This window comes from Cicer arietinum, chromosome 5 (assembly GCF_000331145.2).
Source record: "Cicer arietinum cultivar CDC Frontier isolate Library 1 chromosome 5, Cicar.CDCFrontier_v2.0, whole genome shotgun sequence".
NCBI classification, from domain to species: domain Eukaryota; kingdom Viridiplantae; phylum Streptophyta; class Magnoliopsida; order Fabales; family Fabaceae; genus Cicer; species Cicer arietinum.
In genome coordinates this window covers 18,122,220-18,136,074 of record NC_021164.2, presented here as the reverse complement: position 1 = coordinate 18,136,074, position 13,855 = coordinate 18,122,220, and the positions used below count along the sequence as shown (strand labels likewise).

Genomic DNA, 13,855 nt, shown 5'->3' with positions numbered 1-13,855 from the left:
TTAATGTAAAATATTATGATTGATTTACCTTTGTTACACAAAATAATAAAGTACAAGTTGTGTATTAAAGTGATTGTGTATCATACATTTAAGAAATCATACACTTATCATTCAAAAGCAATATCTTTTGTTATGTGAATATGATATCCTCCGCGCACAATTGCAAAGATTAATCTTCTAACCAAGTAAGACCACAATAGATGTAAAAAATCTCTCTTAAAAGATTTAACATTATTATATTCCTATAATAAGAAATATATAATATATAATATAATACATTATCATATTTACGATTTAAATAAATTATATAATCGATTTTAGATTTTTGATGTGTTAATGCTAACATATGTTGGCAAAGAAAAACTTACAACTTAACTAGTTATATTTCAAAAAGTGTTATTAATTATAATGATTCAATATTTTACTATTTAAAAATTAACTTCATTTTAACAATATAAATAAATAGATTATTCGATCTTAAATGATTTTAATTATTTTCTCCCTCTATTTTTTTGTTATCGATATTTTCAATTTATTAATAATAATTTTAGGGTGTCTAAATATTTATAGGTAAATGGAAGTGTCAATACAGTTGAGATGTCAATTAATCACGATGATGTCTTTACACTTTAATATTTGCTTTAAAAAATGTTATTCGATCTTAACTCTCTAATTTCAAGTCTACAATACATTTAACATTCTCCTAATTAGTTACAAATAATTGTATCGTTAGTTATGCAAAACTTTGATATCTTTTATTTTATCTATTTTTGTATTGAAAAATAAGTATATATTTTAATGAGAAATTTATATATACACATATAAAAATATATTAATACCTATCGCACAACGCACGGGTCACAATCTTGTTAGTTATAAATTGAAAAATCATGAAGCAAGTAGAGAACATATTGCTAACATGAGTTCTTGGAGTGATATAATGTATATACACATTATTTTCTTCTTCCAATAAAAGATGGAAAACTTTATATCAATTTTTGATGTTATTGTAGAACAGTTGAAAAAGATCTTATTTCATTTTTTTTGAAAAATATAAAGAAAATGGATTTGAAAATGTCATGATTTGCCAAATAATTTTTCTATAATAAAATATTAATAACATATTTATTAACTTTGAAAAAACCTTTTTTGATAGTTTCACTTTAGGCCTCATAATGTGTTGGGTCGGTCCTAAGGTATAGATAACATGTCACTTTTTGATATATTAGACTAAAATATACATTTCACGAACGATAACACAACAATCGCAATTCTAATCATAAAATACATCAATTATAGAATCCAAAATTACAACAACATATACCAGAATATATTTATGAATATCCAGATTCGATCTCAAATAAATTTTTTATCTAAAACTTGATAAAATATCATTTTTTAATGATATATAAAAAAAATGATATGACATAATCTATGTGGATTAGTTTCAATTTAATATTATCTAAATTTTAAAAAAATAATTTCTATTTTTAAAAACAAATTTCCTATAGCATTTATTTACAAAAATAAAAAATAAAAAATAAAAAACAAACAAAAAAACACTTTCTTTCATAGTGAAATCCAAAAACAATTTTGAGAAATCTAATTCTTAATTTCATCTAAGTTGTTTGTTTTATTTTTTATTTTAATTAAATATTGTAATAAAATAAGAAATTTATTTTTAAAAATAAAAATTGTATTTTTTAAATTTAGAGTAGTATTAAAATGCAATTAATCCACATAGATTCTACCACATTATTTTTTTTTATATATCCTTACAAAAAATAACATTTCTTCAAGTTTTGGACTAAAATCCTGTTTGGAGGCTAAGACTGGTGACAAATAAAATGGGAGACTATTTTTGCAATTCAACTAAAATAGAGGACCAAAAGTGCAATATATATCGTGTTCAGAATCATAAAAAAAAAATATATCAAATCACACAAATCACAATTATCTTATATATATATATGTATAATTTAGTTTTCACAATTAATAATTATTTTTTTAATGTAAATATTTTTTCTTATAAAATTTAACTATTACTATTAATATATACTCAATCAAATTCATGTATAAAAGTTTCTCCAAAATTATATGTTCCCAATTTTACTTTTGAGACAAATATTCTATACTCATCCACACAAATATTTTTTTTACATCAACACTCCTCAAAACTAATAGTAAACATTCATATATAAACGTGCATTCATCTATAAACATAAAAATATCAATGATTCCTAGAAAATGTAGGTTTAATGTGTTGAGAAGGAAGACAAGGAGATAAATATATTCTGGACATAAAGCGCACATATAAAGATCAAAATTAAAATAACTAGAGTAGTTATAGAATACAAGGGGTGATTTGTGATTACACTATTATTCTATCTAATTTTGCTGGCAACACATTCTCACTATTATTCTATCTATGTATTTTCTCTTCTTTTGATGTTCATATGATAGAGGAAAATTAGGATCGTCAAATAATATGGACTCTCCCTTTTTGTCTTCTAAGTAGACAGGATTGTCAAATAACGTGAAATCTTCCATTTTATTTTCTAAGTAGACATATACGAAGAACCACTCTAGAACCTTCTTAGTGGTCATATCCTGGTAGGTCATGACCCTTTTAGAATCATATGGCATGATGAGATGTTCTGTCTCACAAAATCTCAGCAATGTTCCACTCAGTCTCTGAAAATACACCTTCCACTTTACATTGTAGATCACAACAAAGGATTTGGGACGTCAAATTTTGTGTATAAAATATGTATCGGCAGGAAGAAGTGAGTTGCTTAGTGCCATTGATGAGTACATTCAACTTGAAATCCAACACCATGCTGTCAAAATGCTTTCCAGGTTCTACACAACACCATAAAGCAATTTTGGGGAATTTTGTTCGGAACCGAAAACGCACTGAAGATTCATTTCTTCTAAGCTTATCCACATTTACTCTTCCCTCTATAAGCCTCGAACGAAGTACCCCAACATCAAGATTCGCAGGAACATGCCCTTGCTGATTCCACAAAATACTACATACTTCTATGAAATCTTTGGAGCTTATATTACAAGAATACATGAAGGACTTTCCATATTCATTATAAATACACATAGAATTTGCAAACACTTTTGGATTCAATTTTTCTTCATCTTTAGATGATCGAAATCCCCTACAACCATATGATGTTATTATCTCAAGTTTGGGCAATATGTAGCTTGGTAGCTGAATCATCCTTTTGCATCCCCTCAAGAACAACCGTTGGAGACCAACGAGATTTCCAAATGTAAAAGGCAATTGTTTTAGGATAGTTTGGTCTAAATAAACATCTTTAATATTCTCCATCACTCCTTGTACTTCTGGGAAGATCTCAAGACACGAGCAACCCCTAAGATCTAAAGTCTCTAGAGATGGCAAGTTGATATAGGGAACCAAACTTTGTAATTGGGTGCATCCTTGAGCACTAAATAACACAAGTCTATCAAGAAACCCAACTGAGTCATGAATTTTAATTAAGTTAGCGCAATAGTCAAGACATAGCGCCCCCAAATTTGGTACTCTAGATAAGCTAGGTACTTCAGTTAGGAATTTGCATCCTTCAAAATCCAGAAAGCTCAATGTCTCAAAAACCTACCAAAAATTAGATGCCTCATATTGTTAAGGTTCAATTGGAAATAAACATTAGTTTAAGGCAAAGAGTACATGTTTGAGATATGAATTATTTTTAAAAGAATACATGCCTTGAGTGATTCGAACCATTTAAGGCAACTTTCAGGCATGTTAAGTATGGCAAGATTCTTGGGATTAAAATCAGATGGTAAAGCAGAGGATGGATATCGGCTCCAATCAAGCACTCTCAAACTATTTGGAAGACTTTGAGGACCTCTAGAAAATCGTGCATTTCTAATTATAAGAATTCTCAAGTTCTTCATCTGTCCAAAGGCTATTCCACTCCATTTCACTTTTCTGTCTTTGTTCAAGTTGACGATCATAACTTCAATTGTATGAGTTCCCTTTCAATTCCAAATCATAGGTTAAACACAAATTAAAAGTTGAGAATTTGTCGTCTACATATTTGATTGTATACACAAATTTCTAATCAATATGTCCTTTTTCTACTAGTAGTAACAAATTTCACCAAACATTTATAGTTGAGAATGAAACTAACTATCCTATAAACTAATACATATCAACCAAAATGTATAAATATATATAAAAAAGAAGGGACATTTTAACTATCATACCTTGTTTTCTTCCAAAACATGAACAATGTCATCACTAAACCATAATCTACTACGCTTTCCAGGCTCCAATGTTGATTCCTGCCTCACGATTTCTCTACCCATGCCTTGAATTAAGTCACGCATTCTCACACAACCATTAACGTCAATTTTAATGAGAGATTTGTCGGTTAGCACTTGTATGCCATCTTCTGCATGAAAACCATGCAAATATAGTATTTCTTTGACATAGCTTATTTCATAAGAATTGAAGAAACAAGCTATATCTAGAAAGATACCCTTCTCATCTTCTTCCAAATCATCATAGCTAACTTTAAGAATTTCATGGATGTCTTGACGAATGACTCTTTCATATTTATCTAATGAGGACTTCCATACAGCTAAACATTTTCCAAACAAGTGAGAACCAATTACCTCCAAAGCCAAGGGAAGACCATGACAATAAGATGTTACACGTCTTGCAATATCCACATAACCTAGATCAATTTTTTGATTTTTAAATGCATGCCAACAAAATAACTCGAGAGCCTTATCATCTTTTAGTTGTTTAACCTCAAAGACTTTCAAAATCCCATGAGTGGCCAACAAATGCTTGTCCCTTGTAGTGATTATGATCTTGCTGCCGAAGCCAAACCAATCATGTCCTCCTACAAGTGCCTGTAAATGTTGCACTTTGTCAACATTATCCAAAATCAAAAGGACTCTCTTTCTTTGAAGCCTCCTTTTAATTATTGAAACTCCTCTATAAACATCTCCCACTTTAATATCCTTTTCCCCAAGTATTTCAGAAAGTAGTGTTTCTTGGAGCTGTGCAAGACTCTGATGAATTGCTCTCTCTTTTATGTTAGCAAGAAAACACACACCTTCAAATTGATCAGCAATCAAGTTATGAACAGCACGAGCAGTTGTTGATTTTCCAATTCCACCGATTCCATAAATGCCTACCATGCTAACTTTCTCATCCGACTCAAGTCTAAGGAGAGATGTCACTTCTAATATTCGAGACTCTAGCCCAACTGGGTTGTTTGCAACATGCAAAGGAATGCGGTTGATCTTTATAGAGACCTCTGCAACTATCTTTCGAATAAACTTATATTCAGATTCAAACCTGCACATTGTAAAAGTATATGTAAACTGAACAGCGTCGTTCAATGTGCTTAGTTTATTCACTTCAGCCAAAATTAATCACATACATATTATTACTTCTTCCCTATATTTCCTTCATCTAGATCTCGAGAAAGATTGCACAAATGTGGGAAAAAATAGCGGAAAACAAATGTGTGAAAATCGCCATTTGTTATGAGGGTAAGATTTTTCTTAGAATGAATATGATAGAATACCAAATTCAGTTCTTAAAAAAATAGATAAATAAAGCATATACAAGAACACAATCAATTGATCAAGTTGTTCAGCTAATTGTGTCTACCTCTGATAGCAGAGTGGTTATTGACTGTTGTGGTTATTATTAAATTTACAAGGTTACAAATTACTATATAATGTTTAAATACTACAACCATGTTTACAAGTTTATCCCTGAACCGTAAGCCACCAAACAAATAGGTCAAAAATATAAGTGAATATGAGCTATACTAAACATAATAGAATAGATAGATAGTTTTCATTTACTTCATGTGTTTGGAAAACAAAATTGGGGCCGGGGGAGTTGAGGAAAAGCATTAGGAGCAACAGCAAACTACTGATCATTTGAAATATGGATCCCCTCTCGTATATAATTTTTATTTAGAATGTGAGATAATAATTCCAACAGGGAAAATGGAGAAAAAAATGCATGAAAGGATGGTGTGAAGTACATACCCTGGTTTAAAATGCCATCCAGAGACACTAGCAGCTTGACATAAAGCATCCTTCCATTTCTGCACTTTATTATCTTTGTCATCTCTAAATCTCACCTCATGTTTTGCAAAAGCCTCAGCATAAGCCCCAGTTAGGTGTCGAATTTGGAACGGATCCACATCATAAAAAACTGGCAAAAACAACCTTCCTTGTGACTTGGAACACTCAAGGATCATTACAAGTTCAGTCAAACAGAAAGTTGAAGATGCATAGCTATTAGAGAGAACAGCAATGAAAATCCTAGATTGTTTAATGGCTTGGAGAAGAGTATGCGTGATTTCTTCTCCTTTTTGAATTTCTTCATCATCAATGAAAGTGTGTATACCTCTTTGATGAAGAGAGTTATACAAATTACCAGTGAAGTTGTTTCGAGTATCGATGCCTCTAAAACTGAGAAAGACATCATAAGTCCAATCAAATGTCAAGTAAGACAAAGAAGGTTGTTCCATGAATGATACAAGAGTCTAGAGACCAATGAATTTGGAATGATGAATTAAGTTAACACCCTCTTTTTTCTTTCTCTCCTTGATTTATAATCTTTAAGTGTTTCCCTTTCTTCAAATCTCTGTTTACAATAGAGAAGGAAGATTTGAGCTGAAGTAGTTGATGTCATCTGTCCTTGCTTTGTAGATGTTTTCTACACGTTGACTTGCTAATTCACACTTAGTTGACTTAATTATATAAAACAATAAGTAATATAAACGGGCTTCATTAAGTAAATTATGAATTGTTTTAGAGAATTTGAGTTTGAACTCTTTTATATTTTATTTAAATTCCACTATAATTAACTCACATAAACCTAAGGTCTTGTATTCGAACCTAACACAAAAAGTCCAATCTAACAATATCGACATTTGTCAGTTGAGCTAGGACTTCAGGACGAGTTTGAACTTTAATTAAAACAATATTTGATCAGATTTTAGTTAACTCTTCCTCAAACTCCTTAGAACCAGACAATTTATAAAAAAACACTACTAGTAATATGAAGACAATAAAATATTTCAAGATATTAAATAACATTCACAATTTCTAAAAAAAAAACAAATGACATTCACTAAATAACCTAAAAATATATGAAAACCAATGCAAATAGCCAGAAATAAAAATGCAAATTCAAAACCATACAAAATATTTCTCCTCAGGAGTGATGTGTTTATTTTGATTTCATGTGGCAATGCAAAGCATCACAACAGTAAGTGAAGAAGATGGAGGGGAAAATAGTAATTTAAATAAAATGGGATAGAAATTGCACCTTGGTAGAGTCTTGGCAAGTAATTCTTGTTGAGGTTTGTTTGATGAGTGAAAAGAGGAAAATTACAGCCTTGGTATTCATCACGAAGGAAATGTAATATTTTTTTTTAATATTCTATAATTTAAGGATTATTTTTTATCAATTTTTCTTGCATTTGTATATCGGAATAAAAATAATTTTTTTTAAAAATAATTATAAAAATAACTTTTTTTAAAGTTACTAAATTAGTTTATTTATTTATTTATTTTTATTTTAACTAGTTTTTACATCATTTCTTGATTTTTATTATTCTAATAACAAACTGACACAAATTTTTAAAAATAATAATTTTTTCTTAAAATAATTATTTTACAAAATAATCTATAAGAAATGCATCCTATATATTTAACTCAAAAATTTATAAGGGTGTTCCACCTAATAAAATATGGTTAGAAGTAGGAGTATTTATATTTAAATTTATCTAACATAATTGAAGATTGCGTAAAATCAAATTTATTAGATGTTTATTATGTTATTTTACAAAAATCACATTGATATATTGCATTTATATATAATTTATTGGTTTTTAACTTTTTTATTAATAATACTTTTTAATTTAATTTTTTTATTTTGTATTTCATATATTTAAAACATAATTGATAATTGTTATTTTGTGATGTTAAATTTTAGTATTATAAGTTATATTTTACATTAAATTGAATCTATTGTTTTATATCGAATACATTATAATTAATATATTTTGATATAATTGCTCTAATGGTCTCTTAACTTAATTTTAAATAATGGTCTCTTAACATTATAATTAATATATATTTTTTTTTATTTGATCATTTATTTAATGTTAAGTAATAATTTCATCATTTATATGTTAAAATGCAAACAATATTGTCATTTCTTTACGTAAACAAAGAAAATTCATCAAAATTTTCAAACAAAATCTATAAAATACAATACCAATTTCAAAAAAATTCATGTATCCATCAAATGCATAACTCCAATATTCAAATAAACTCATATTTCTATATCCAACAACATCAAATAAAGAATAAAAATATGAGTTTATTTAAAAAATTTAAGTTATGAATTTGATAAAATTTAAATTTATATTGAAGATAATTATTAATTTTATAATTTTTGTAAATAATGGATAACACTGTTGATATTTTAAAAAATAAAAAATCTAATTATTACTTAAAATTAAATAAAGGATCAAATTGAGAAAAAAAATAAAGAATTGAAGTGTTGCCTGAAATTAAGTTAAATGATCGCATGAACGATTATGCTTATATTTTTTTATAATTGTACTTTGAATATTAAAAAACTAATCCAAATTAAACATCTTGTAATTGGATCAAATAACTTTTAGACTCAAAACTAATTCAAACTTTTAGGCTCAAAACTAATTCAAACTAGACTATGGCTCGCGCGCTACGTGGATATTAATTAATTAATTTTATAAGTTTTATAAGTAATATTTTATGTATTATAAATATAGTTATTTTATAATATTATTTTATTGATTTGTAATAATTGAATATGATTAGAAAAATTAAAATGAGGGAAAATTATGTTTATCACAGTCATCATTTAATTTTTAAAATATTTTGTAAAATTCGTATGATAACTTATTATATAGGATAATTGTTTGACTCATTGTACTTTGATTGTTAATTTATTTTTCAACATATAATGGTACTCGTATTTATTTGATGAAGTAAAATGTAAAATACAAACAAAAAAATCAGATGTAAAAATTTAAAAATATGATTGACTATTTAATATTTTTTATTTTAAAAAAAATGTTAATGTTGAATTATATTGTAGCATAGTCTAAATTTATTTGTTTTATTAGTATGATGTTTTAATTGCGAGCATGAGAATTTGTTGTAAAAAAAAATTATTGAATATATTTCATCAAGAATTTGTAAAAAAAAATAAGTTGTTGTGATATCAGGAGTGTATTTTAAATATATATATAATAGATAATAGATTTTAATAATTAGAAGTAACTTTTTTAATAATTTTTTATATATTCGTATTTTATGATTATTTTTAATAAATTTGTGAATTTTCTGTCAAGTAGAATATATATTTTTATTTTATAAAATGTTACCAAAAAAATGGATGGACATAAATTGAAAATAAATGGATTGACATTAATGAGTAATTGAATTTTTAATATATAAAATCATTACTCACTATAAGGGAAATAATATAATTGTTATTAGATAAAGAGTATTTATGTCGATATTTATGAGTGATTAGGTAGTTTTTTTCAATTGAATTTAATGACTAATAATATAAATTATTACTATTGGTAAATAACTAATAATATTATAAAATAATTTATAAATTTATTATAAAATAACTTATAAAATACTTTGATAATAATATAAATTAAAAATTATTATCAAATTGTAAAATAATTTATAAATTATAAATTTATTATAAATAATTGTAAAATAATTTTATAAGTTTTATAAGTGATATTTTATCTATTATAAATATAGTTATCTTATAATATTACTTTATTGATTTGTAATAATTGAATATGATTAGGAAAATTAAAATGAGGAAAATCATGTTTACAATCATCTAATTTAATTTTTTAAATATTTTGTAAAATTCATATGATAACTTATTATATACGATAATTGTTTGACTCATTTGATTGTCAATTTGTTTTTCAACATATAATGGTACTTGTATTTATTTGATGAAATAAAATGTAAAATACAAGCTCAAAAATAAGATGTTCAAATGTAAAAATATGATTGACTATTTAATATTTGTTATTTAAAAAAAAATGTTAATGTTGAATTATATTGTAGCATAATCTAAATTTATTTGTTTTATTAGTATGATTTTTTAAATTCTAACATGAGAAGTTGTTGTAAAAAAAAAAATTATTGAATATACTTTATCAAGAGTTTGAAATTTATTTTATTAAAGATTTACATATATCACTACGTCAAAAATGACATTTTGCAGCACTTTTTTTAATCCATTTACAGCGCTTTTTCAAAAAAACAAGCGTTGTAGAATCGCGCGCTGTAAAAGATACAACAACGCTTTTAAAAAAGCGCTATAAAACATGTAGATGTAATGCACGCTTGTTTTGCACATTTTACAGCGCTTATTTGAAAAAGCGCTGTAAAATGCATACTCATAATAAATATATTGTGTGCACATTTTACAGCTCTTTTGCGAATAAGCGCTGTAAAATGCACACCAAATATATGAATTATGGGCATTTTACAACGCTTATTTGAAAAAGCGCTGTAAAATGCATACCCATAATAAATATATTGGGTGCACATTTTACAGCGCTTTTTCGAATAAGCGCTGTAAAATGCAGACCAAATATATTAATTATGGGTATGCATTTTACAGTGCTTTTTCAAATAAGCGTTGTAAAATGTACACCAAACATATGAATTTTACAGCACTTTTTCAAAAAAACGCTGTAAAATGTGCTTATTAAATTTTTGAAAAAGCATTTTTTAGCTTTATATGGCAATTTTTTTAGAAAGCGTTGTCTTTTATCTTTTTATCCAAAATTATTTTGATCCAGAATCAGTTCACAATCAGTTCACACAACAACAAAACATATTCAAATACCAAATGCATTCACACAATCAATAGACAAAAAACAGAACTCTGTAACTTAATTAACATATATGTAACTTTGTAAGTCTGTAATTTACAACATAATTAACTACATTCAGATAGATATATATAACCTAATTTACAACCTAATTAACTACATATTAATATGCATGTTCATATATTGTGTCCTATGATCATATACATATAATAACTAACAGAATATACAGAATATGCACAAGCTACCATATAATATTTAGATCCCTTGCCCAACATCATGCTATTTCCCAGAAAATCAAATAATTTGCATTTCAAGCACATACTGACACCATTCTTCCTTTAATTCCATTAGATCTTCATCAGAATATGATGGACATGAATTGTCAAAGTACTGCAATATAAAAATTGAACATATTATATTAAGTTAGTATCAAATATATAGATAATTTAATTATATATGAAAATCATATAATGAAAATACCGTACCGTTTCTGGGATAATAGTTTTATTCTTGTTAACAATCTCCTTCATGAACCTCAATACGTAGTACCCACAGTCGATGTTGTTTGTTTGACGAGGGCACTGTAAAATAAAAACATATAAGTCAATAAAATATTTGTGCATTAATCGTAAAGGCATATATTTGTAAATGAAAATTTAAAGGCATATATTTCAAACCTTTATTGGGATCCATGTGATGTTATTAGACTTTTGCTTCGACACTGTAGCACCTCTTTGAGCTCGAAAAACTTGTAAGGCACTATCGAATGAATAAATGTGATTATTATAGCATGAACAAACACATTATTTATATATATATATGTAAGAAATAAATGAATATTACTTACGTGTCGAACATAGTCTTTATTTCGGAGTGATTGTTGTAATTGCCATGCAAGGGATCTAAATAGTATATAACTTCAGAGACCGCATTGATTGCAAATAAAACCCAATGTGCCCTACAACAACAAAAAATTTGGTTAAGCAATTTTGTTTATACACAACTAATAAATTAAAATCATATCAATTAAAAAAGATATAAATAAATAATATATAATTAAGTACCCTGAATTATATGGTGTGAAGAACAATTTATCCTTTTCTTTATTTTCTAATAACATATCTACAATATATTTCTTTACATTTACTGGATCGAGTTTGCACATCGACAGCTTATGCGGAGACAAGAATGAGTATTTATTTGACAATTTCCTCGTGCGCACGACCTTCTCATACAAAAACCTTCAATGAAAATTTTAAACTAGATTAATTACCAATACATTTAATTAATTACCAATAAATGCAATTAAAAGTATTTTTTACCTTATGTACAAGCACATGACAGTATCACTAAGCTCCTTATGGTTGAGAAGTTCGTATATGTGCTCCTTTTCGAGAAATTCATCATACTCATCTCTGAATATAGCTTTATTCATCGGTATGATGCGCGAATCGTCGTTGTTGTCCATGTTCTGTTTTACTTGGAGATCAAGACACGCCCTATGTTTAGCAAGGCGTGACTGACTTATTTTAGGAACATGGGGAGTAGCGACCGATTTTCCCCAATCCAGTTTTCTTGCTGCAATTTTGGCAGCTTTATTACCCTCAAGCCTTTGTAGTTTAGCAGCCCTATTACGCTCCAATGTTGGAGGTTTGCTGGCTCTTTTTGGCTGTACGGGTGGTTTACTTAATTGGATCTACAAAAATGAGGTTAAATGTTAGTTTATTGAATCTGAAAAAATGACAAACCTTAGGGAATAAATGTGACAAACCTTTTCGGGAGATGTAACTGATTTGTTTCTGGGAATCTTTTTTTCGAGGGCAACAAGGTGGGTGGGCCATGCCACGTAACTACCAATAGCTTTGCCCGATAACTGCATATCTCCATCATTGTCCGGTATCGGCAACGGTGCAGTTGGTTCGAAAGCAACAACAGGTGATACTTTGACATGGCATGTAGGGATCGGAGTTGTATGACCCATAATTTTAAAGTACCCTTTTTTGTATTTTTGGTATATTTTGGATTTTGGCTCGGAGGCTTTTAAGCCAAAGTTAATAATATTTTGGAGTTTTATAATCAAAAAGATATTTCGATGCCAATTAGAATTTCTCGTCGATAAATAAATTGAATTTAACTGCGGTAAATACTTTACGGTTAATTTAAGGTGTTTCGGGTGAAACGGTAATTTAATAAATATCTAGATTTTGAGATATTTGTTAAGTTATATTTATTATATTTATATATGTTCGGTTGGAGGGAAAAAGAAAGGAAAACTAGAAGGAAGGAAAAGGAAAAGAAAATAGTATATAAAGGAAGGAAGGAAAAAGGTAGAAAGGAAGAACAAAGGAAAGAAAAAGAAAGGAAGGAAAATTGGAATTTCCATCTCCTTCCTCTGATTGAAACCGCGGCCAAAAATCCATCCCTCCCCCGTTTTCATTTTCGTCGCTTTCTTTCTTCAAAGCTAGTGACCCAAGGTCAGGTGCGAGTTAAATCAAGGTTCTTGCAACTCCACTCTTCCTCTTTGATTCGAAAACGAAGAAAAACGGTTTTGAGATCCAAACACAAACCCCTCCGTTTCTCCTAGATCCAAACCTCATTTCTCGAAGAGATAGAAGGGAAAGTTGCTCACCTCCGTGCTACGGTGCTAGTGCACTAATTTGGAAGCGGCGTTGCGAGCGGAGATTTTACCGGAATTACTCACGGTACCGGAAACGTCCGTTAAAGCTAACGTTGAGGTAAGGGCTCCTTCCAAACTTCTAGCTTGCATTAGGGACTTATCTGTAGTTGTGTGGGAAGGAATTTGTTAGGGTTAAATGTATCGATTTGGGGAAAAACGAAACTAGTGCGTTATGGGTAAAAACCTTAGAGTTAGGTTTTGTTTATAATGATGAATGTTTCGTGGT

The 13,855-nt window shown here is 28.1% G+C and overlaps 1 protein-coding gene across 1 annotated transcript; it reads right to left on the bottom strand.

Moving 5' to 3' along the window:
• Window positions 1-2,296: 2,296 nt before the first annotated feature.
• Window positions 2,297-6,704, bottom strand: LOC101514363 (disease resistance protein Roq1-like). Its single transcript, XM_012715657.3, is given in 5 exon segments — window positions 2,297-2,668; window positions 2,670-3,628; window positions 3,739-4,011; window positions 4,243-5,347; window positions 6,055-6,704. Coding segments are annotated over 5 exon segments (3,105 nt in total). The 5' UTR covers window positions 6,543-6,704; the 3' UTR covers window positions 2,297-2,388.
• Between the last annotated feature and the right edge of the window lie 7,151 nt (window positions 6,705-13,855).